Source organism: Notolepis coatsorum (assembly GCF_963971535.1).
Source record: "Notolepis coatsorum genome assembly, chromosome: 7".
Classification (NCBI taxonomy): Eukaryota; Metazoa; Chordata; class Actinopteri; order Aulopiformes; family Paralepididae; genus Notolepis; species Notolepis coatsorum.
In genome coordinates this window covers 35112473-35139323 of record NC_140171.1, presented here as the reverse complement: position 1 = coordinate 35139323, position 26851 = coordinate 35112473, and the positions used below count along the sequence as shown (strand labels likewise).

The 26851-nt window shown below is 44.5% G+C and overlaps 1 protein-coding gene across 1 annotated transcript in view; it reads left to right on the top strand.

The window, feature by feature from the left end:
- Positions 1-26851, top strand: part of LOC311232000 (lysyl oxidase homolog 4-like) — a 48518-nt gene that overhangs the window by 9403 nt on the left and 12264 nt on the right. The window contains exons 4-8 of the mRNA XM_084318656.1: positions 99-310; positions 16538-16576; positions 16764-16971; positions 17956-18136; positions 25776-25930. Coding sequence (XP_084174782.1) covers positions 99-310; positions 16538-16576; positions 16764-16971; positions 17956-18136; positions 25776-25930 — 795 coding nt within the window. The remainder of the gene's footprint in view (positions 1-98; positions 311-16537; positions 16577-16763; positions 16972-17955; positions 18137-25775; positions 25931-26851) is intronic.

Here is a 26851-nt window from a genome sequence, read left to right as displayed (position 1 = left end):
GCACCTTTACATAAAAGAAAGGATACTAGTGCCCTATCCTTAGATTTTATTTTCATCAAATATTTAAAACCTTCCCTCTCTCTCCGTTCATTGGGCAGAGCGCGGACAGGGTGCGTTTGGAGGAGGTGCGTCTGCGGCCGGTGCTGTCTCGCACCCAAGGCACCCTAGTGACAGAGGGTGTGCTGGAAGTGAAGCATGTTGGGAAGTGGCGCCATGTGTGTGACCTGGGCTGGGACCTCGGAAGCAGCCGCGTCGTCTGTGGCATGTTAGGATTCCCTGCTGCCGAGGCCTTCGACCAAACCTCCTACAGGTGAGTGTGTGTGTGTGTGTGTGTGTGTGTGTGTGTGTGTGTGTGTGTGTGTGTGTGTGTGTGTGTGTGTGTGTGTGTGTGTGTGTGTGTGTGTGTGTGTGTGTGTGTGTGTGTGTGTGTGTGTGTGTGTGTGTGTGTGTGTGTTTGCATATGTGTGTATGTGTGTGTGTTTGTTTGTGTGTGTTGCGTGTGTGTGTGTGTGTGTGTGTGTGTGTGTGTGTGTGTGTGTGTGTGTGTGTGTGTGTGTGTGTGTGTGTGTGTGTGTGTGTGTGTGTGTGTGTGTGTGTGTGTGTGTGTGTGTGTGTGAATGGAGGAGATAGAGAGAGTGAGAGGGGGAGGAAGTGATAGAAGGAGAGATAAAGGAGGAGAGAGAGAGATGGATAAAGTGAACTAAGAGTGTGTGTGTGTGTGTGTGTGTGTGTGTGTGTGTGTGTGTGTGTGTGTGTGTGTGTGTGTGTGTGTGTGTGTGTGTGTGTGTGTGTGTGTGTGTGTGTGTGTGTGTGTGTGTGTGTGTGTGTGTGTGTGTGTGTGTGTGTGTGTGTGTGTGTGTGCGTGCGTGTGCGTGTGTGCGTGTGTACGCATGTACAATACAAAGGATGGAAAAGTGTGGTGTGGTTTTCCGTGCCCTCGAGGTCTTAGGTGGACCTGTGCTCGGCCTGCTGTTCCGCTCTCCCCCTGGAGTGGAGGTTAACCACAGCGGCTGTCATTAGCACCACCGCACATGGCAAGACTCAGACCCGGCTCCTCTCCCCAGTCCTCTGCAGCCAAACCAGGCCGCCTGCCCGGCCTGTCTGCCCCACTGGCTCACTGGGACACAGTAACAACTTTTTAAATAGTCCTAAAGAGTATGTTATTAATGTCAGAGTCAGACCCAGACTTACAGGATCATCATCATCATGGTGTTTGGATGTAACCTCCCATATGGATGTCTTCTAATCTCATATAATTACAAAAACGCCCTGTGAAAAGTGTTTACGACAGCACTTCCCATGGCATGAGTGGTGTAGCAGGGTGGAAGACAGGATGGTATCTCTGTCTCTCAGAGTCAAGGCATGGAACTTGCTTTTTCATCAACTTGCCGCAGTGACGAGTAGATTCAGGATATCGCCAGCCAATCGTATTATTTAGCTGTTAACAGCTGACTGCATCCCACTATGGATAGTGGGATTGACAACCTTTCCAATTACAATCAAGGTTTCTCAGAATTTGGCAGGTTAATTTCAAACCCTGCCCACAGAATAGGCTCTCTGTCATCGTTTCTACCTCTATAATTTTATTTGATTGAGTTCTATTCATCCTAATTTGTTTCAAAGCCACTAATCTTCTGAAGCGTTAACGCACGTTCTGTGATGACCGTTTTCCCAAATCATAGTTTAGGAATCAGCTAGTATTAACGTTAAGTCAGATGACTGTAGCAAAGCGGCAGTGGATAAAGTGAAAAGTATTTTGAATAGCAGGTTGAGCTACGAAACCGTGCCAGATGGGTCTGTCGACACCGAAGTTATTTGCAGTTACTGTCGCTGTGAATCACTGGAGTACATCTAGTCTGGTAACGTCAGCCTTCTTGTAGCCTTTCCTTGGGGCTGCCTGTGACACATTACGTTAAATCCATCCATCCTTGCCAAGAAAGTGGCTTGGTAATAGACATTCTCTGTTATTCTTTCCGATGGAAACGGGCTAACTATGGCTTATTTTCAGCTTGTTGGCAACTCTAGCCAGTTAGCATGCTAACATTACTGTTGTAATACGAATGCTCTGCCAGAGTAGCGAGATGGTGAGGTCACGTTCTGAATAAACAAACAAGCTGATCGTGCTACAAAATTAAGAATGGTCCATTTACATTTACATTTTGTCATTTAGCTGACGCTTTTATCCAAAGCGACGTACAAGTTTTGTACAACAAGTCAGCAGGAAGGGTACAACTCTAGTAACAATGTTCATCAAAGTGTTGAGTGCTGGCGGGCGGCTGGGTAGCGCAGTGGACTAAGCACTCCCCTACCACCGCAGAGACTCTGGGATCGAATCCAGCTGTCAGCGGTACCTCCGGCTTGGTCAGTCGTCCCTACTAACACAATTGGCAGTGTTAGCGGGTGGGAAGCCGGGGGGGTGTGTGTCCTGGTCGTTGTAAACTGCAACCCCTACTGGTCGGTCGGGGCGCCTGTTCAGCAAGGAGGGGATCTGGGGGGAGATAGCATGAACCTCTGCACGCGTTACGTTCCCCCAGTGAAACTCCTCGCTATCAGGTGAAAAGAAGCGGCTGGCGACTCCACATGTATCGGAGGAAGCATGTGGTAGTTCTACACCCTCCCCAGGCCGACAGTGGGGCTATGCATGCAAGGACCAGGAAGGGAATTGGCATAACGACTAAATTGGGATGGGAGCAAAACCCCAAAAATAAATTGAAAAAAAAAAAGTGTAGGTTAGTATATTAGGACATGTGCATGACAGTAAGGTTAGTTAGGGTTAGATTATTTTTTCCAGTTTGTTTATCAGCGTATGTTCTGGCACTCAAAGAAGCAATAATTTGAACACTAATGGCTGCATAGCTATGCTGATATGTAGCATGATGACAGATGCAAGATAACTAGCAGAGTTGTTGTAGTTACCTATGACCTCTGACCAGGAAGAGATTAGACTACCAATAATGTCAGCAATGGTCTTGTTTGTTTACTTTATGTAGACCTTTTCTAATTTGACATAACATAATCCCTACTTCTTATGTGTTGCTTGTGCAGTTTCATAACATTCTTGTTTCTGGAAATTATTTTTCTCTGGTTGTCCTGAACCAGGCCATCTGTCTCAGCCCAGTCATAAATAACCTCCAGGGCACACAGAAAAACCCTCAAACCCTAACCCACACACCCTCAAGACCCTATTACACCCATACACACACACACACACACACACACACACACACACACACACACACACACACACACACACACACACACGCGCGCACACGCACACGCACACGCACACGCACACACACACACAGTGTACATCCCTTAAACAAACCTTACTTTCAAAATCCTACATACACAAACACAAACACACACACACGCGCACACACACACGCATGCATGCGCGCACACACACACACACACACACACACACACACACATGTTCTTCTTCCCAGGTTCCAATCGAACGCCATTGCCGTCGTGTGCTGTTCCACTGTTCAGAAGCAGTGATGCTACTTTTAGTGCTACTTTTAGTGCTACTCTCATTCTTCCTAACTCTGTCATCACTCTCTAAATAAGGTGGGTTCATGCGGGAAAACCCTAACGTACACACGCCGGTCCGAGGAGTCTGAAAGAGCATTCTCTCCCCATTGCCATGTCCCCAAGTAGCAGCTATATTAAAGGCTGGAGGAGAATCTTGTTTATTTTCTGTCAACCTCCACCTAACCACACGGGAGATGAATGGAGGGGTCATTTCTGTCCTATAGTAAACATTGTAGGGAAAAGAAAGTGCTTTTCTTTCCTCAGTAGAAAGGAAGAAGTAACAGAACCCTGGTGTGTTGCTTCTGTGTACCATATTGGAATTAAAGTATTTTTGGGGCAGATATTTGTGTTAGCGACTGCCCCTTTGAAAATGTTTTTTTTAGGTTGAAAGCATGAGAAAACTCACAAAACCGTGAAAGCAAACTAACCGGCGTACATCCACCTCTTCGCTTGCATAGGAAAAATACACACCAGAACATCGTAATCCTAAATATTTGGCACCACAACTGAACCTTTTGACGTCAGTTAAGCTTTGCTTACTTGTCATTGCGATCTGGCATTTGAGATCACATTATTGTAACTCAACTGGACTTTGACTTTATTAACACCAATGACTTGTGACTTCACCCTGACTTGAGCCTCATGAACTGAAAGTGTTGATACTCTCTCCAAGCTCAAAATGTTAAAATATTATGCCATAAAAATTGTAAAGTGAATCAACTTAATTTCCCTGATTACAGTTCCACTTTGGACCAATCCGCCAGCCGCCAATCAAGTTGCACGAGCAGAGGAGGAAGTTGTGTGTCATCGAAATGTAATATACTACTAATCCTACTATATACTACTATACTACTATTACTCTGTTGGATTAAACATTTTGAAATGGCATTACATTTACAAAGAACGCATTAGGATTTGTTTAGGACTCGAAACCCAAGGTTTCAGACTTGTGACGTGCTTGAGACTTGCCTGTCTTGACTTGGTACCTGACTTGGGAAATACTAGTCTTGACTTGGGACTTGACTCGGAACTTGAGTGTAAAGAGTTTAGACTTACTTGGGACTTGCAAAACAATTACTTGGTCCCACCTCCACTCGATTGTGTCGGTATATAGAATTCTGATAACAATGTCAGCCTGACCACCATCGAGATGCGGTTGTCCGTCTCGTTGCACGGTGGTGTAGTGGTCAAACACTATCGCCTCACAGCAAGAAGGTCCAGGGTTCGATTCCCGCTTGGGGGTTTCCAGTTACCCAGGTGGGGTATCTCCCAGGCCTTTCTGTGTGGAGTTTGCATGTTCTCCCCGTGCTCGCAAGGGTTTCCCCCCGATAAGATAAACCCAATGGAAAAACATGCACAACAACAAGATCGCTAACGCTGTGGTGTCCGGACAGGAGCACTTGGATTGGTCCCCTGGCGTGGCTCACGTTGACGCCTGTCTGCTCCCGGCTGCCCTTGGGGGGGAAGGAAGATGGGATGGGTTAATCACAGAGACGAATCGCATGCATGCATCGCATGTGTGCCGATTGATGACCTCTGAGCAGGTCCTAAATTATTATTATTATAATGAGACCAAAATCTGGTTCAGACCTGCCGGATGATCAGATGGTAAATGTCACGTTGAAACCACAAGTGTAACCCGGGGGCTTAGCCTTTGTCAGATGTACTTGACATAATTAACCAATCACCAGTGGTGGAAGAAGTACACAGTTCCTTTACTTAAGTAAAAGTCAACCCGAACAATAGTGAAATAGCCAAGTATTTAAATCCAGGGACCTGACTTTTTTTTACATTTTATTTTACGATTATGTCATATTCCCCATTGAGACCTGCTGGTTTCAGTGTGCAGGGAGTGTATCCAGTAAGTAAAACTTTGGTAGAATCAGCAGGAAATAGCCCTGACCTAACCTCTCTACAATGTGGGTTCTTTTTTTTGGGCTCACAAGTCACGACCCACACGGGTACATTTAATCTCATCCTGGGACCCAGGCTCAGTTAAACAGACTAGTATTATTCTCATGTGGGGGGACCTGCCAGACGCAGGCCCGTGACCCATTGTTGTGGGTCTACTGTGTTCTACTGTATGACTGTGGGGTATCTGACGCCGGTCACGTCTCCTAGTCCGACCGAACCACCCTGCTCTGCCTTGTCCTGTCCTGGCAGTCGTCAGTGCCTGATCCCCCCTAGGAGGCTCCGTCCACCAGAGCTACTGTAATTATGGTCTAAAACCAGGGAGAAGCTTTCCAATCTAGCATTTTCCCTGACCGGACCTGCCGTATGCGCGTTAGCTGTATCAGCGCTTTGCTCTGCGACCATATGGCTCTTGGTGTGACTGCCTCTGTCTGTGCCCGTTAAAACTGTGTGTTTTTACAGATGACTAAATACTCCCCAACTTCATTTGACCTAAAAAGAACGACAAGTGCTAAAGCCATTTTCCAATCCCTTTGTTTCGTCAGCATCTGCAGTCGCTTTGAGTCTGACAGTGACGTAAACTTTAGACTCCTTGATTTCATAAAAGGCCTATACCCACCCCACCCCTACCCACCCACTCACCCACCCACCCACCCCACCCATCCTTCCTCCCTTCTTGATTATTGCTCTGGTTTTAAAAAGGAGCCCCCCCCCCTTTTTTATGCCTCTGTATTCAATTCCTTCGCGGCAACTGAGCTGAAAGCCACACTCTACGGAAAGAACATTAACATAATTCTATAGGATCCTGGTAAAGTAACAGTGTGTGTACTGTATGGGGGCGTTGAGGGACTGTTAGTGGTGTCAGTGCAGGAACCTTCTATCTCCTGAGTGAGCAGTCCGTTTCCAGGCAGGCAGCCCTGTTTCCATATAATGACTGGTTCTATCTCGCTTCCTGCCACTCCGTCCTACAGTCTGCCGTGTGGGTTAGGGATCATACGGTCAGTCTGCCGTGTGGGTTAGGGATCATACGGTCAGTCTGCCGTGGGGGTTAGGGATCATACGGTCAGTCTGCCGTGTGGGTTAGGGATCATACGGTCAGTCTGCAGTGTGGGTTAGGGATCATACGGTCAGTCTGCCGTGTGGGTTAGGGATCATACGGTCAGTCTGCCGTGTGGGTTAGGGATCATACGGTCAGTCTTCAGTGTGGGTTAGGGATCATACGGTCAGTCTTCAGTGGGGGTTAGGGATCATACGGTCAGTCTGCAGTGTGGGTTAGGGATCATACGGTCAGTCTTCAGTGTGGGTTAGGGATCATACGGTCAGTCTGCAGTGGGGGTTAGGGATCATACGGTCAGTCTTCAGTGTGGGTTAGGGATCATACGGTCAGTCTTCAGTGGGGGTTAGGGATCATACGGTCAGTCTGCAGTGGGGGTTAGGGATCATACGGTCAGTCTGCACAGTATGGGTTAGGGATCATACGGTCAGTCTGCAGTGGGGGTTAGGGATCATACGGTCAGTCTGCACAGTATGGGTTAGGGATCATACGGTCAGTCTGCACAGTATGGGTTAGGGATCATACGGTCAGTCTGCCGTGTGGGTTAGGGATCATACGGTCAGTCTGCAGTGTGGGTTAGGGATCATACGGTCAGTCTGCCGTGTGGGTTAGGGATCATACGGTCAGTCTTCAGTGGGGGTTAGGGATCATACGGTCAGTCTGCAGTGGGGGTTAGGGATCATACGGTCAGTCTTCAGTGGGGGTTAGGGATCATACGGTCAGTCTGCAGTGGGGGTTAGGGATCATACGGTCAGTCTTCAGTGTGGGTTAGGGATCATACGGTCAGTCTTCAGTGGGGGTTAGGGATCATACGGTCAGTCTGCAGTGGGGGTTAGGGATCATACGGTCAGTCTTCAGTGGGGGTTAGGGATCATACAGTCAGTCTTCAGTGTGGGTTAGGGATCATACGGTCAGTCTGCAGTGGGGGTTAGGGATCATACGGTCAGTCTGCAGTGGGGGTTAGGAATCATACGGTCAGTCTCTGCCGTGTGGGTTAGGGATCATACGGTCAGTCTTCAGTGTGGGTTAGGGATCAAACGGTCAGTCTGCAGTGTGGGTTAGGAATCATACGGTCAGTCTGCCGTGTGGGTTAGGGATCATACGGTCAGTCTTCAGTGGGGGTTAGGGATCATACGGTCAGTCTTCAGTGTGGGTTAGGGATCATACGGTCAGTCTGCAGTGTGGGTTAGGGATCACTCAGGCAGAGTGTGGCCACAGTGTTCTAAGGTTGCAGAAAACAAAAGCATTGAAGCCAAGGATGCCGAGGAACAGGAGCGATTTCACGAACACCGCGAGTCTTCTCCGCGGTCCAGAGGGTGCGGTATAGGTGTTGCTGGGATGGAGTCTCCTCCCTCTCCCCTCAAAACCACACACACACACCACCGGCCAGAGGGCCTTGACCTCTAGATCCAGCATCACCCCATTCCCTGCGACGTAAAAAAAAACCAATCGCTTATACGATAACATCACCTCTCAACGGGTAGACTGTGAATGTGCGTTATGCTCCCAACCCTCGCCGGAGAACACGCGCCTCTCTTCCTGTGAAGTCACAGGGGGCTCGTAAAAAGTTGCCCCGGTTCACCGAAGCTGAGTTCTGTTGCATCACTGTCGTAACGCGGAGTGACACAGCTGGGAGCTCTAAAGAGCCTTCTCTTCACGGAGACAGTTGATATGGACGACGTGCATATTTCCATGTCTGGCGTGTTGTGAACCAACACGCTACTACTCGACCACACAGCAGACACCGCTGCCAAGCGATTCAGGCAATTATACGGGTGCTCGCTCCCTCTCTATACCGTCTCCAGTGTCTTCCTCAGTCTCTCTCTCCCCATTCCTCCATCCCTCCCCCACACATGCACTAACACCCCCCCCCCCCCTCCTTATGGTCTGCCTCTCTCATTTCAACTTACCACAGTGTTATGAAACATCTCACACTCCAGCAAGTGCACACGCACACGCACACACACACACACACACACACACACACACACACACACACACACACACACACACACACACACACACACACACACACACACACACACACACACACACACACACACACAAGCACATTCAGAAATACATTGAACACTAGAATACATACACACACCCTCATACATAATACGGTAGGCTATAGCACTCACACATGTGTGTGCATCTGTGTGTGTGTGTGCGCAAGCGTGTGTGTGTGTGTGTGTGTGTGTGTGTGTGTGTGTGTGTGTGTGTGACTGTGTGTGTGTGTGTGTGTGTGTGTGTGTGTGTGTGTGTGTGTGTGTGTGTGTGTGTGTGTGTGTGTGTGTGTGTGTGTGTGTGTGTGTGTGTGTGTGTGTGTGTGTGTGTGTGTGTGTGTGTGTGTGTGTGTGTGTGTGTGTGTGTGTGTGTGGTTTGTCTGCTACAGATGCTCCTAGTCGGGTTGCATGGTTTGAGGTTTGCTACTCATTGGCGCCTTGCTTCAGGCTTTTCTTGGCGGATGTACAGGACCAGGGAATGGGCCCAACAACATGGGGAAATAATAGAATCCTCTGGAGTCTGGGGCTCTCCTGGTGTGAATGTGTCTCCCATTTTAGTATCCCAAATATTTAACACGCACACGTGTGTGTAGGAGACAGAGAGAGAGTGTGTACTGTAATATATGTATATAGGACAGAGGGGGAGGGGGGAGTGTGTACTGTATGTATATAGGACAGAGGGGGAGGGGGGGGGGGGGGTATTGTGTGTGTGTCACAGAGGGACACAACGTTCCCAGACTGCCTGGTTAGTGAATCATGGTTTTATTGAATTTTCCCACTCCACTGTTTTAGGTTTTAGTTCGTGTGTGTGTGTGTGTGTGTGTGTGTGTGTGTGTGTGTGTGTGTGTGTGTGTGTGTGTGTGTGTGTGTGTGTGTGTGTGTGTGTGTGTGTGTGTGTGTGTGTGTGTGTGTGTGTGTGTGTGTGTGTGTGTGTGAGAGAGAGTGAGAGTGTGAGAGAGAGTGTGTGATATCATAGAACTCTTTGGTGCTGTGTGTATGCGTGCAGTGGCCCACAGGAACTCATTTTGGATCTACATGGTGTTTACATTTAGAATTGAACTCTAGTTTAGGATAACTGATCCAGTTTAGTTTCACACTGACAGGCAGACTACTCCATATGGGAGTTGGCAGCCATCAATAAGGCTGTTAAGCTATGTTTAATGCACATCACCTCATGCGTAATTATGGCATTTTCCACATAATATGCTGTATGTCCCAAACCAGACATCAAGCTGTCCACATATAGCAAAACATTAGGACCAACATGTGCATGAAAAGAGGACTGAAATAAAAATGGTCTTGATGTTACAAAATCGTCTGTGACTTTGTAAACAACAAGGCAAGTGACCAATTCTCGGCAAGAAAGTAGACGCTGGATACAGGTTGAAATGCAATGGTTTTCAGATTTCTCCAGTTGATTTATTCAGCAAAGCAGTCACGGTAGAATCGGTTCACAGGATATAAAGAATCTCTCAGTGACACAGACGGCTCGTCTCCTGTCGTGTGTGCTCTAATGTCGAGACAGTTCGGTATATAAACATTTTCTCGACCCCCGTACCTAGTACTAGAGTCGACTGGTCCACATAGCATAATTACAATACATTTCTTTGATAACAAAGGCTGACTTTCGTCCTAGACATTTACATGGTAATTCACTCATTTTGGCTCTGTGTAGAGGGTGATCTTGTCCAACCAGTATATGAGTACTCAATCATTTTAGTTTCGTGTGTGTGTTGCATTGGCTCTGATGAAGGGAAGCTGACCAGTTTAGCCTGTTCAGAGGTTTGTTCTGGGTGAGACTACTGGGCTGTTTGTTCTTACTTATAGAAATGAATATGTGCCATAATAACTGGTGTTATTTGTCTAATAGCCTTCAAAAATATACCACAGTCTCTTTGTCCTGTGTCTCTTAGTCCTGTGTCTCTTAGTCCTGTGGTTCTTAGTCCTGTGGCTCTTAGTCCTGTGGCTCTTTGTTCCGTGGCTTGGTCCTGTGGTTCTTAGGCCATGGTTACACTGGGGGAAAACAGCAACGTTTTATTTTCGAATGATTACATTTGCATGTCAAAGTTAAAAGGAAACGCCGTTTTGGCAGGAAAACGTGTTTTCCTAGCGGAAACGCTGAAAGGGTGTTTTCGTTTTGGAAACTCGCCGACAACAGTGCCATGTAATTTGCGCGAGCCGGATAACTTATGTACATATACCGATATGCCCTACTCTGTTTACTTGTTTTATTTCACAATGTCGTTCTATTGGATTCTATTATATGTTATTACTATTGTATTATGCACATCGTTGCGGGCAAGACCACCCGCATTTCATTGTATACTCGTATGCCGTGACAAATAAAACTCTTGACTTGACTTGACTTGACTTGACTTGATACAGAGCCGTTCTTGCCCAACGCCCATGCACAGTAGTAGACACCGACGCCAAATTCTCCCCTGGCTGGACCTATACAGGATATCAGCTGCGTCCTCCTCAGATTACCTGTAGCTGCGGCTAAACTAAGCTCATGTGTTGTCAAGTTATTGTTATAAGGAACCCAGTCCAAACTACAACAGTCTACATCCCCTTAACAATTGTTTGTATTGAGCCGTATTGTATTGTACCCATTCTGCAATCTTAAATAACGTTTTCATCCATTCATTCTACTAGCATTAACGTTACTAGGTTAATGTACGATAGCCACAATGCTATACTGTTATAATGGCATATCCCAATCACGTTAGCACGTAAGCTAACAAAATCTGCAATCTTTTTGTGAGACTAAACTCTCCTCTCTTGGTGGTAAATTGTGTTGATGTTGGTTTTGTTTTCATCAACAAATGAGTCAGAACACACGTATCCGTTTTTATATATTGCACTTTTGTTTCTTGCTGAAAAATAAATGCTATGTTGCTAAATGGCTCATGCGAGGTATTTAAAGATGGTGTCTTTGTTGTTTTTTAGCAGGAAGTGTAGTGATTGGCCCCGTTCCCCGTACCTGGATAACTGAGTTAGCCGGATAACTTTCGGTTAAGTCTGACTTAAGCCGGACTTTCCGGCTCCCCGTACCTGGATTGTCCAAATCACCATGACAACAGATCCAAAAGTTTGAGCCTGGTCGAAAGCAGGGTTTAAATTCAAGTTAGCCGGATGAAGCACAGCCACGCCCCCGCAAAGAAAGTGACAGCGCGTTTCCTGAAATTATTCCCACAGTCTAGGATCTGCTTTATACCATTCTGAATTACGTTTTTGTGCTCCATTCTTCCAGAGGGGGCTTTTGAAATGTAAAATAGACCCAAAATGCTGATACTAAATTCACTTTGTCCTAAATAATGCACGTTATATATACCGTGGCGCTCGCTCGGTGCGATGTACACATTATGTGGTTATTTTAATTGTAACTGGGATTAAGATGTCTGATGAGATGCGCTGTTTGACGGATTTGAGAAATTGAATGAGCCGTTGACGTCACATTAATGAATGAGGATAAAGAGAGAAAACTTCATTCAAAATAAAGAATATTCTAAACACGGGTCTCTCGTTCATTAATGTATAAACAATGAATTTATCCCATCTATGTATAACAGTTCAACTAATTATTTTCGCTAGCAAGATCTCATTTGATTATTCAATCCAGCAGGCAAGTTTAAAGAAATATAATCTGATTGATTGAGGTAATGAGGGACTTAAAATTAGCCTATAGATAACGCATTTAACTAGTCGGCGAGGCGATTGAGCCGTACTGCAATATGTTACTAAAGTTTTAAATCAATTAATCAATCAATGCCGCTAGAGAATCAGGATCTCTGCTCTCGACACTTGCTGCCTTCTCGGCTGAGGCGGGCACGCGCACTTATCCTGGGTCTCAAGTCTGGCTTGAGTTAACGAGACTGAATCCACCTTCGAGGAACAGGAAAATCCCGGCTTCAAACATCGGGTTAACTGAATCTGGATAATGACATCTTGATCGACTTAGTTGAACCAGGTACGGGGAACGGGGCCCGCCATGTGAGCGGCGTGGCGCGTGAGCGGCGCGGGGCGCGGAGCGGGCGGTTTTGACGTGAGCGAGGAGTGGGTTTTAAAATGAGTCGGCGCGACGTCCGGAGCGAGAGTTCTCCTCCGCTCCAATCCACTCCAGGCCGCTCACAGTGGTTTAACACTGTTGATGTAATATATACATGCAGTACAATGCCAAAGCAACAGATGGCGATGTACAAACATGAAGGCCATTTTCAACCAATGAGAAGGGTGAACCTGTGATATCCTGTTCAGGCTTTGTCACTCACTCCTGTTAGAAAAAGTATCGACGCCACTGTTGTTGTGTTGTTACATGCTAACGTTAATGGCAGCGACCATAGCATTGTGGCTCGGCTAGCCTATCATCGCTTAATAGAGCTAGTGAATGGATAAACAACGTTATTTAACATTGCAGAATGGGTACAATTACAATGCGGCTCAATACAAACAATTGTTAAGGGGCCCAGGGGGTGTAGACTGTTGTAGTTTGAGCTAATTTACACCATGCTCCAAAGAAGAAAAAAATCTGCCGAGCGATCTGGCGCGGGGAGCGGGGAGCGCTCGATTCAAGGTGAGCGGGGAGCGAGCGGAGAGCGACTTGGGGGCGGGGTCAACATGAGCGATTAGCGGAGCGGACCAAGCTTTAAAGAGCGAAGAGCGGATTTCTCGGCCGCGCCGATCCGCTCACATGGCCTGGTAGTGACGCGTTCAACCTTTCTGATTGGTTGAAAATGGCCTTCATGTTTGAACTACATCGCCACCTATTGCTTTGGAATTGTACTACATGTATATACATCACTCTGTGCTCACGAGACAAAACAACGTCTAACTTGCCTGCCATTACGCAGCGTTCTGAAAAGCTAAATGAAAACGAATCGTTTTGGCCCTAATGTAACCACAGCCTTAGTCCTGTGGCAGCCTCATCACCTAAATCAGTGACTGCAGACCTGCCCTGCAACAGGAGATTATTATAAAGCCGTAACAATCGCCCCCAAAAATGGCCATTTTAGTTTTAGTTTTTGAGGACTGCATCCTTTTTTTGCAAACCAAAATACTATACTGTATACTTATAGCACAGGAAAATTCACTTTTAGTGCTAATGAAATAGAGTAACATAGGTCTGAACTTGAGTTGTAGAAAAACTTGTTACTCACGTTTTTCTGTAGTAGTTAGTAGTCCAGAAGTAGTATTTCCACAAATTGCTATGGCTGAAAAAACACCCTGGGTCCATAGCCTTAAGTCTGATTGATTGATTGATTGAAAACTTTATTAACAGATTGCAGAATGGGTACAGTACAGTACAGCTCAATACATACAATTGTTAAGGGGATGCAGACCAGAGAAAGACTTTCATCTTGTTTACATCAGGGTCCCCCATTTTCAATTCATCATAACATATATGACACACACGACATACAGATAGACAGTACTGCTACATCTATACATTTATGACATACCAGATTTGCAAATACAGTACTGTTTGTGATACAAAAAGTGTCCAGAAATGAGTGTATATACATTTGATGTAGAAACTGTACATTGGAGGAGGTTGGGTAGGTGGGGTGAGGTTGGGTGGGTGGGGGCGGGGGAACTGTACATTGGAGGTGTGGGGGGGGGGGGTTGGGTAGGGGGTGGGTGGGGGACACTGTACACTGTACATTGGAATACTGACAAAGCCATACTTGGTCATTTACTGTACAACTGGGTTAGGACATTTGTAGGGGCCAGTTTCGAAATTGCAGTCTCCCGTAGGTGTTCTTTGAGAGTGTTTTTGAAAGTGGGTAGTGATTCACATTCCTTTACAGCTTTGGGTAGGGCGTTCCACATTGATGTGGCATAATTGCGAAACGTGTTTAGTCCCTTGTTTGAGCCGAATCTGGGTTTAACATGATTTGTGGAGCTCCCTCTGGTGTTGTGATCGTGGTATTCACTGACCTTTGGGAAGTATTTTGACATGTACATGGGTACCTTGGTCGTGTAGTGTATCTTGTAGACCAGGCCCATTGCAAGTTGCTGTACTCTGTCGTCTACTCTAAGCCATCCTAGGTTGTCAAAGTGGGCAGGGGTGAGGTGGGTTCTAGGAGTCAGGTCAAGCAGTAGTCTGACTAGTTTGTTTTGAGATGTTTGTAATTTGGTTTTTAGTGCCATTGAGGTGCTTTGGTACCATGAGGTGCAAGCATAGTCGTAGTACCCTTGAATGAGTGCTCCTGCCAGAGTCTTCAGGGTATTCTTGTTTACCAGAGAGGAGATCCGGTACAAGAATCGAATTTGTTGGTTGACTTTTTGTCTTGTGTAGTACATGTCCAGATTTCATAAGAATCCGTTCAGAAATGAGTGATTAGAAGCGGTTTTGGTAAAAAGTGAGAGAGCTCAGAAAATGATTTTCTCATAGACTTCAATGCATTCGACGGAGAATTCTCTTCCTGTTTTGGCTCGTGACCTTTTACCTAGATCCCTGATTCACTCATTCCCACATGAGGTACCATTGGAAAGCCCTACTCATTGTTTACAACGCTGTCCAATAATCTTCAAGATCGCCAAATGATTGACGGAGGTAGAGGCTCGAGAGTCGGGAATGGTATTTGAAAACATTTTAAGTCTGCCGTCTACTTCGGATTTTGTCGCCTGAAACGGCTATCGACAGGCAACAAATAGGGCTTTAATTCGATATTGTATTAAAAAATATGCACACCCGAGCCGCCAGAGGTCGCCAAAGTGCCGATGGGCAAATCGTCGTCAAGAGGGCCCACATGTGGGCCGTTGCATGCTAAGAGTTATTAAAGCCAACAAAAGATGAAATACAGCATACATTTAGGGGAATATTATCCCAGTTTACTGTACCACTGTAAAAGAAAGATCAGTATCGGTAATTATTATCTTGGCAGAGGAGTTTCACAGTTTGTGATGGCTTGTGGTTGAGAACCTGGGCAGAAGAGTACTTGTGAGGGATGGTGTAAAGATGATATTGAATTTGATAATATAATTATCAGCATTTAAAGCACTAGCCCTTTCGAGTGAATGACAGTGTTGTGAACGATATGGTAAATTTCCACACATCTTGTATGCACGGTTTATATAGTCCCGGTTCGGTAAGCAATATGAGATGTTTGAAAGTATGATTGCATTTATACAGTATATATATACATGTGGGCAAGAGAGACGGATGGACGGATCTCTTGGAAGACAAATAAAAGTGCCCGACTAGAACACGTAGGCTTTACCGACTTACCCACAACTATACACATTGAATGTAACTTTCACATAATTGGCTATCCCAACGTATATATCCTAAGATCTCACCAACGTGGATGTCTCAGCCCTGGAATTTGTCTCATACAGGACATCTCAGACTCTGGCTAGACTCTTCCCTTCCATTTATCTGTCATAGATTATGGAGATGTGATTTATAGACATGCTACTGCTTCCGTTCTTAAGCCCTTAGATTCTGTATATCACTCAACCCTGTGATAGTTAGAGTACTCACTATTGTATCCTGTACAATAAGTTTGGGTGGTCCTCTCTGGCAGAGAGACATGATTAAGCTCTGGCATATATTTCTATATAAAGCCATTGTTGGAGATCTTCTCCTTTATATCACTTCATTAGTGGACTGGACCTCTGGATCTTATCATACTCGCTCCAAGGATTGGCAAATGCTTCAAACCCCTTTTATTCTGAACTTGGGAAATATGCTATTAGGTTCTGTGGCCTCGAACATCTTGCAATATACATTACAACTCAATACTTTAGTATCCTTTGGACAGTTTAAATCTTTAATGACTGACCATTTCACCCAAGTCTGCAGTTGTTTTTAATTGTTTTATTGATTGATTTACTTTTGGAGAGATTGAGAGCACAAGAGAGATTGTGTGAGGGATATAGGCAACTGAGTTGTTCTATAACTTCTATAATGTTGAAATGAAAGACTGTAATATAATGAAATATAGTGTGATATTCTCTGTGTGTCATAACCTTTATACTGTAGGAATGAAAGTCTGAAGTGTGATCTTCTCTGTGTGTATTTCAGGAAACTGTGGGACTCCAAGCTAGCAGATCCCTCTGCAAGGTAATCTTTGAGATATCTTTGAGTATCATTAAATTGTTTGTGTATACTCTATGTTGTTGCTGTTGTTGTTGTTGTTGTTGCTGTTGATGATGATGACGACATTACTGTTGATGATAATGATGACGAAGACGATGACAATGATGGTCGTGATCTTGATTATGTTGAATCTCGCCCCCCCCCCCATCAGACTGAGGACGCTGACCAGTAAGAAGTCGTACTGGGTCGAGAAGGTACAGTGTCAGGGTGTGGAGACCTCGCTCGCCCAGTGCCAGGCTCAACTGGCCCTCCCCAGGAGTGATGTACCCTGTCCAGGGGGCATGAACGCTGTGATCCGCTGTGTCCCTGGATCCCAGTTCACAGGATCCGGCAGAGCCCCAGCCCCGCCCGCTGTGAGGGTTAGTGCTGCAGTAACGTACGCCTTGTTGTCCTGTAGGGAATGCAGCTCGCAAGACCAGCGCAGAAAACATTGAGGTGTACACAGTAAATTTCGGAGAGTAAATTTTACTCAAACTGAGTACTACATTTTACTCAAACTGAGTAAAATATTACTCAGTTTGAGTAAAATGTACTCAGTTTGAGTAAAATTTACTCTGCGAAATTTACTGTGTACACCTGAATGTGTACAATCTCGCAGACAGGCTTAATTCTAGAGAGAGAGAGAGAGAGAGAGAGAGAGAGAGAGAGAGAGAGAGAGAGAGAGAGAGAGAGAGAGAGAGAGAGAGAGAGAGAGAGAGAGAGAGAGAGATCGATCCCAAAAACGTACACCTGAAAGGATTCATTGAGAGGAGGAGTCATAGTTAGTTAAACATTTTACCGAAAACTATTGCCAACAACAACAATAAGATAAGATATTCCTTTATTGAAATTCAGGCATCATAGCAGCATGGGGGGGGGGGGTACATGTAGTAAAAACAAGCAGTGTAAACAATATAACAAATCAATATAATTAACTAACTAACTAACTGAAATATACAGTATTCACATAAGATGCAGTATGCATAAGGTAGTGTTATTGTCCTTTTTAGGTCCCTAGTAGTTGTAGTTGGATGTCTGGCAGCAGTCCCTGCCAACTGTTGTGGAGCCTGATGGCCACTGGTATGAAGGACTGGCCGAGGCGGTTAGTTGAGTGTCAGGGGGGTATGAGTCTGTAACTGAACGTGCTTCTCATCTTGACTCGTCGTAGAGGGGGTGGGAGGGATTCCAATAATCCAATAATCCAATAATAGCCTACTCCTCTCACCATTTCCAATTGAATTTCTAATTGAACTATTATTCCACAACCCACCAGAGGGTCTATAGAAAAGATCGATAGCTACTGTATTATGGAGCTTTCCTTAATCTTTTCTATCTATCTCCCCCCCCCCCCCCCCCCCATCCAGCCAGTGGCACGTCTGAAGTCCGGACCACGGCTGGGAGAGGGCCGCGTGGAGGTGCTGAGAGAGGGGAAGTGGGGCTCGGTGAGCGACCACCTGTGGGACCTCCCAGCAGCCAGTGTTGTCTGCAGAGAGCTGGGCTTCGGATCAGCCAAGGAGGCCCTCAGGAGGGCCCATCTGGGGCAGGGTGAGATGGGATGACAGGCGCATGCACGTGCACACGCACATACACACACACACACACGCACATACACACACACACGCACATACACACGCACATACACACACACACACATACACACACACACACACACACACACACACACACACACACACACACACACACACACACACATTGGCAGGTCATGGTCCTTAGAATCTCAGTCAGCATGACCAGGGCATTTCTGGGCCATGATTAGAGGCAACGGGTGTGTGTGTGTGTGTGTCGCTAGTGTTACTACTAGTCTCGCATGGTCACAGCTCTCTCCACACGTGGTTGCACTCTGTGTTACTGCTGTGTACCACAGCATCGGCAGAAAGGTCTGGCATGAGCTACTTGTCAGGGAGAAAGAAAGGCAGGGGAAAGAAACAACCAAAAACATCCAGTGTTTGTGTCTCTTCAGCTAATCACAATCGTTCAGAGCCATAGCTTAAACCAATAGGGACTGACGGGCATCACCTTGTGTTAGACAATGTTTGTTTGCTGTTCCACAACACAGTCAGAGGACTGATGGTGGATCATGTGAGGAACAAACTGTGAGTGTGGCAAAGGGATTAGAGGAAAGAAAATCAGAACTGACGTCTGCTAGCTCCAGGTAGAAATGACTGTTCCCAAATCAAACCTCCTGTCAGTCAGACAAGGTATACAGTATATATACCCATGGCAGTATAGTTCTCACAAAACTGCCATTGGGCCCTTCCATCTTCCCTCGCCCTGTGATAGGATACGATTAATAAAAAAAGGAATCTGGCCGCTGAACTACTGTACAGTATAATCAGATGTTTGTTGACGGGTAGGACTGGAGGACTGACTTTGGACCACTGCCGGAGTTCAGCACGCTCCCTGGGTTTGAGATCAGTCTGGGTCAGCGCTTCCCTCAGACTAAACATAGCCTCAGACTAAACGTCTGTTCCTAAACAGAGCAACACGGTACGCCAAGAACCGGTCCGAAGTGGGCAAATAAACCCAGCGAAAACTGTTTACAGCCTGGCCTCCGCTCCTCCCTGAGAAGCTGATTGTAGTGGAACCCTACCCATGACCAATTATACCATATGTAAACTGCGCTGCTGGGGCTAAACAACGCCGATCCGTGTCAAAATAAACCCACCGTGTGTGAAACGCGAATGAAGCGTTGAAACCGGGATGCCCATCCATAATAATAATAATAATAATAATAATAAGAATAATAATAATAATAATAATAATAATAATAATAATAATAATAATAATAATAATAATAATAATAATAATAATAATAATAATAATAATAATAATAATAATAATAATAATAATAATAATAATAATAATAATAATAATAATAATAATAATAATAATAATAATAATAATAATAATAATAATAATAATAATAATAATAATAATAATAATAATAATAATAATAATAATAATAATAATTATTATTATTATTATTATTATTATTATAATTATTATAATAATAATAATTATAATAATAATAATAATAATAATAATAATAATAATAATAATAATAATAATAATAATAATAATAATAATAATAATAATAATAATAATAATAATAATAATAATAATAATAATAATAATAATAATAATAATAATAATAATAATAATAATAATAATAATAATAATAATAATAATAATAATAATAATAATAATAATAATAATAATAATAATAATAATAATAATAATAATAATAATAATAATAATAATAATAATAATAAATAATAAACTTGATTTGTATAGCACCTTTCATACAAGGATTGCAGCCCAAAAGATGTAAAATACAAATATTGTTCCCTGTTTGATACTCACACAGTTTAAAAGTAAAACCTGACAGTCTTTCTTCCTGTTTGATACCCACACATTATTAAACCTGACAGTCTTTCTCCCCTGTTTGATACCCACACAGGATTAAACCTGGCAGTCTTTCTTCCTGTTTGATACCCACACAGTATTAAACCTGACAGTCTTTCTCCCCTGTTTGATACCCACACAGTATTAAACCTGGCAGTCTTTCTTCCTGTTTGATACCCACACAGGATTAAACCTGGCAGTCTTTCTTCCTGTTTGATACCCACACAGGATTAAACCTGGCAGTCTTTCTTCCTGTTTGATACCCACATAGTATTAAACCTGACAGTCTTTCTTCCTGTTTGATACCCACACAGGATTAAACCTGGCAGTCTTTCTTCCTGTTTGATACCCACATAGTATTAAACCTGACAGTCTTTCTTCCTGTTTGATACCCACATAGTATTAAACCTGACGGTCGTTCTTCCTGTTTGATACCCACACATTATTTAACCTGACAGTCTTTCTTCCTGTTTGATACCCACATACTGTAGTATTAAACCTGACAGTCTTTCTTCCTATTTGATACCCACACAGTATTAAACCCGACAGTCTTTCTTCCTGTTTGATACCCACACAGTATTAAACCTGACAGTCTTTCTTCCTGTTTGATACCCACACATTATTTAACCTGACAGTCTTTCTTCCTGTTTGATACCCACATACTGTAGTATTAAACCTGACAGTCTTTCTTCCTATTTGATACCCACACAGTATTAAACCCGACAGTCTTTCTTCCTGTTTGATACCCACACAGTATTAAACCTGACAGTCTTTCTTCCTGTTTGATACCCACACATTATTTAACCTGACAGTCTTTCTTCCTGTTTGATACCCACATACTGTAGTATTAAACCTGACAGTCTTTCTTCCTGTTTGATACCCACACAGGATTAAACCTGACAGTCTTTCTTCCTGTTTGATACCCACACAGTATTAAACCCGACAGTCTTTCTTCCTGTTTGATACCCACACAGTATTAAACCCGACAGTCTTTCTTCCTGTTTGATACTCACAGTTTAAAACCTGACCTGATGATAATTTCAGTGGTATAGGGCGTGAGCATGGGGTCTGTTAAGCTGTCCAATAATAATAATAATTATTATTATAATAATAATAGATGGTTTTCTCTGTAATGGACCCTACTTTCACAGTTATTTATCCCTGCTATTTTACTCTTCTCAGCAGCAGCCTGCAGAACCAGAACCACACTCGTTTCCCCTCATTATCTCTCTGCCCCAGTGGGCACCCAGTATGTCCCCGACCCGCTGGTCGCATTCCCCCTCCTCTTTCTCCTCCTCTTAACAAATTAACTCAGTTCATGGAAACTATTACCGTTACTTATTCGGGCTCTATAAAGGAAGGTGCAATGCTGCTATTATGTCTAAATAAAGAACGTGATTAAAGAGAGGCTATTTTAACTTTTCATATTATCTCAAGGGACCTTAGTATAGCTTTACTGGCACTGGGGGCACCATTCGTGAGGAGGATGTGGATCACGGCTGTGAACACGAGAGCCGACGGGGAGCGCAGTCAGAGGAGATGGGCAGTGACTGCTGCCAGCCACTTTGACACGTCGCTATGGCGCGCCTTGATGACATCATTAGCTATTTGTGCCCAAATTATAGGGCCTGAGCTTGAGGGCACTCACACACCTACGCATGCGAGCGAACACACACACACACACACACACACACACACACACACAACAAATCCACAACACATCCACAAATAAACACGCACACACACATGCACATCTGAGGCTTCTATTTGGGTGTATAAAACGTGAGCCTGGCGTGTAGTATAATTTAGACAGAAGGTCTGCTACATATCTGCTGTGCCACATCACAGGGTCTGGTCAGGTCTGGGCTTTTAATCCCACTCTATGCTCAACTGGGTATCATGGATGCCAGGGCCCCTATAGCCACTGGGTGGGCATTGGCAGCTGGCAGTGTGCTGGTGCAGTGTGCTCGTGTGTGTGTGGGCGGGCGGGCGTGCGTGGGTGCGTGCGTGCGTGCGTGCATGCGCGCGTGCGCGTGTGTGTATGTGTGTGCATATACCATGGTCACGAACAGACAACAGAAACCATGTCTCACATACTCGATGGCTGTCATGCATACAAAGGGCTCTACATTTGTAGGCATGATAGGATCGTGGATCTGATTGCAGACGTGTCAGTTCCACACTCGGGTCACCTGCAACATAAGCTGTATAAGCACACCAGTGTGAAGCCATATATGTTCAATCTGTGTAGTGACAATTTACTTTTCTCTGATATTTCAGCAAACACCCCTGATGTTGTTGTTGTTAATGAGAATAACAGAGAGGTTCTCATCCTAGAAGTTGGCTGTACGTTTGACTACAGTCTAGAAGAAGCCTTTACAACCAAAATGTTGAAGTATCAACTGTTAGAGCATACCATATCACAACTGGGCTACAACTGTAAACTTTTAGTCTTTATATTTGGAAGCCTGGGTCATGTTCATAAGTTGGATGTTAGAGGCCTTCAGATGGCCGGTCTTCCGAAGAGAAGAGCCAAACAGTTAGCAAGATATTGCTGAATGAATGAATGAATGAAAACTTTATTTAACAGATTGCAGAATGGGTACAATACAGTATGGCTCAGTCAATACACACAATTGCATTGGATAATTGGATGCAGACCAGAGAAAGACGTTTGTCTTGTTGTGTGTGTGTGTGTGTGTGTGTGTGTGTGTGTGTGTGTGTGTGTGTGTGTGTGTGTGTGTGTGTGTGTGTGTGTGTGCTTTGCATCAAATATGTGCATTTAACTTCATAGCATTAGTCCCCTAGCTTATGAGTACATCACCACGGAGCATTCTGCCTCTTGGCTGACTACTCTGGTGACATGCCTGTACAGAGATGGAGTATTCGCTCAAAACTGGGCGAGGGCAGTGATTGCATGTAGTTGCATGACGTGTGACTGTGGTGGAGCTTTAATAGCATATAGCCATGATTCGTTAAATTTAAAATGTGGTGGATATCTAATCATCATACACTCTACTATAGTGGAAGGTAAAGTGCCCTCATGGAAGTTTAGTGACTCAAGACCGAAGAAAGACACCATCAACCCAGGTTCCCTCAGGAAGTGAGAACTGTTTATTTGACCAGATCCAAGGAAACTATAAAAGAAGGAAGGGTCATTACGTCAGAATACCAGTGTTTTATCCTCTGCTATTTAAGCTATCTGAGGAAATATACATCACCCAATATATCAAACGTTAGCTAGTTAACAAAACAACAGATTGCCGGTGATTCAGACATCCGAGGTAATAACCTGTTTAAATTATGTAAATTGTCATAAACAAGGAGATGGCTGATCTCATTCAACTCTCCACACGCGTCTCACACACTCCACACACGTCTCACACACTCCACACACTCCACACACTCCACACACGTCTCACACACTCCACACACGTCTCACACACTCCACACACGTCTCACACACTCCACACACTCCACACACGTCTCACACACTCCACACACTCCACACGCGTCTCACACACTCCACACACTCCACACACGTCTCACACACTCCACACACTCCACACGCGTCTCACACACTCCACACACTCCACACACGTCTCACACACTCCACACACTCCACACACTCCACACACGTCTCACACTCCACACACGTCTCACACACTCCACACACTCCACACACTCCACACACGTCTCACACACTCCACACACTCCACACACGTCTCACACACTCCACACACTCCACACACTCCACACACGTCTCACACACTCCACACACTCCACACGCGTCTCACACACTCCACACACTCCACACGCATCTCACACACTCCACACATGTCTCACACACTCCTCACACACGTCTAACACACTCCCAACACACGTCTCACACACGTCTAACACACGTCTAACAACACGTCTAACACACGTCTCACACACGTCTAACACACGTCTAACACACCACGTCTAACACACGTCTAACACACGTCTAATACACGTCTAACACACATGTCTCACACACGTCTCACACACGTCTCACACACCACGTCTAACACACGTCTAACACACATCTCACACACGTCTAACACACGTCTAACACACGTCTTACACACGTCTAACACACGTCTAACACACCACGTCTAACACGCGTCTAACACACGTCTCACACACGTCTAACACACGTCTAACACACGTCTTACACACGTCTAACACACGTCTAACACACGTCTAACACACGTCTCACACACGTCTAACACACGTCTCACACACGTCTAAGACGCGTCTCACACGCGTCTAACACACGTCTAACACACGTCTCTCACACGTCTAACACGCGTCTCAGACACGTCTAACACACGTCTAAGACGCGTCTAACACACGTCTCACACACGTCTAACACACGTCTCACACACGTCTAAGACGCGTCTAACACACGTCTCACATGCATCTAACACACGTCTAACACACGTCTAACACACCACGTCACACACACGTCTAACACACGTCTAACACACCACGTCTCACACACCACGTCTCACACACGTCTAACACACGCCTAACACACGTCTCACACACGTCTAACACACGTCTAACACACGTCTCACACACTCCCAAACTCGTCCCCCCAGGCACAGGAAGAATACGTGCAAGGTGAGTGTTGAGACCAGAATGGCTTCCATTATACTGCCAGTGTGAACTTAAAATAGAGATAATTGTTTAAAATGATGGAATACACAACCTTCATACTCTCTCTCTTTGTCAGATGTAAAACCTGGCACAGACAAAGGGCAGGCACACATATTATTAGCCTAATTGTTCCACAGGGAAAGAAATACAAACACATTTCTGTTTACACAGGTTCTCACAGGTAATAATAGAACATATATATTTTTTTCTTTATTATTATATATTTTTTTGTATTTGTACAATATCAAAATCAAAAAATATCAAAGCAACAAATGAAACAAATAAAAACGCCTAGAGGGTTATAAAGGTATCTCACCTAATAAACAAACAATAATAAAACTGAAAATAAGCACCAATAATTAAACAAGGACATAATAGGTACAATTTAAATATTATAAGGTAAAGAAAACTAGGGTAGTGTAGCAAAATAACTATTTCATATTCACTACTTACAATATGTTTTGCAACGCACAAAGTATTTTACTTAACTAATTTCCTAAACTCCTTCTAACCCTGCAGTACAATAGCATAGCCACCTCTTATTGTCAACTTGATTGATCAAAGTTCAAAGAACCGGCTCCAGGCTCTGTGGTGTCCCCATATGTATAGCTCACTAGGTGTCACACAGAACCACTGCCCACAGCTAATATTCCACACAGGAATAACAATAGATCAGTCATTGTCAATTATTTGTTAATGGGCATGGATATAGCACTACCTTCTTATTCCAGAAGCTATTCAATATTGAAAGTTTCAAGAAAATCCACTTCCTGAATTGGTGAACTGACCCCAAACCTGCAATTATTCACGTGCGCGTGACTCATCAGTTATTAGCAGCTGCAGGACAGAGGAATACATGAGAATAAATAAAGAATATAGTCTTGCACACTCTGTTTGTTTTCACAACCGGGTCATCGTTTCCATCTACTGGTTGTGTGACTGAGATCTTTGTGGATCAAAATGTGAAAATAACCGGCTCAAGGAAACATTCCAGCATGTCAGCGGAGCGTGGACTCCGTTCTTCATTCATCCACCCGCGTGAATCACACCCTTCGTCCCCTCCTCCCTGTAGGCACCGGTCCCATCCACATCACCAGCGTCCAGTGCACCGGCCGAGAGAGGTCTATTCTGGACTGTCACTATCAGGAGGTGCCTCTCTACTCCGTCAAACACAGCCAGGACGTAGCGGTCCGTTGCAATATCCCCAACACTGGCCTGCAGACTACGGTGAGAGAGAGAGAGAGAGAGACACACACACACACACACACACACACACACACACACACACACACACACACACACACACACACACACACACACACACACACACACACACACACACACACACACACACACACACACACACACACACACACACACACACACACACACACACACACACACACACACACACACACACACACACACACACACACACACACACACACACACACACACACACACACACACACACACACACACACACACACACACACACACACACACACACACACACACACACACACACACACACACACACATTTAGAATCTTAATTTATGTCCACATAAAGACAATGTTTAAAGGACACAAATATTATCAGTGGACTTGTACATTGTGGGTTATTCTGATACAATTGTGCCCAAATTAACAATGGCAACGCACACATACACACACACACACACACACACACACACACACACACACCTAAAAGCAGAGTTTGTCAGTGTGCTACAGAGGTAAGGCATGAAAAAAATAGAGAAATTCCATTTGATAGAAGAAGAAGAAGAAGAAGAAGAAGAAGAAGAAGAAGAAGAAGAAGAAGAAGAAGAAGAAGAAGAAGAAGAAGAAGAAGAAGAAGAAGAAGAAGAAGAAGAAGAAGAAGAAGAAGAAGAAGAAGAAGAAGAAGAAGAAGAAGAAGAAGAAGAAGAAGAAGAAGAAGAAGAAGAAGCAGAAGAAGCAGAAGAAGCAGAAGAAGAAGAAGAAGAAAGCAACTCACAAGACCTTCAAAAGGGGGTTACAGTCTATTTGTGGAAGGTGCTGTCATACTTGTGTGGTAAGATCAGATAATAAGATAAGATATTCCTTTATTGATCCCCTTGGGGACGTTTGGGCGTCAGAGCAGCACGAGGGAGGTTTGGAGGGGAGGT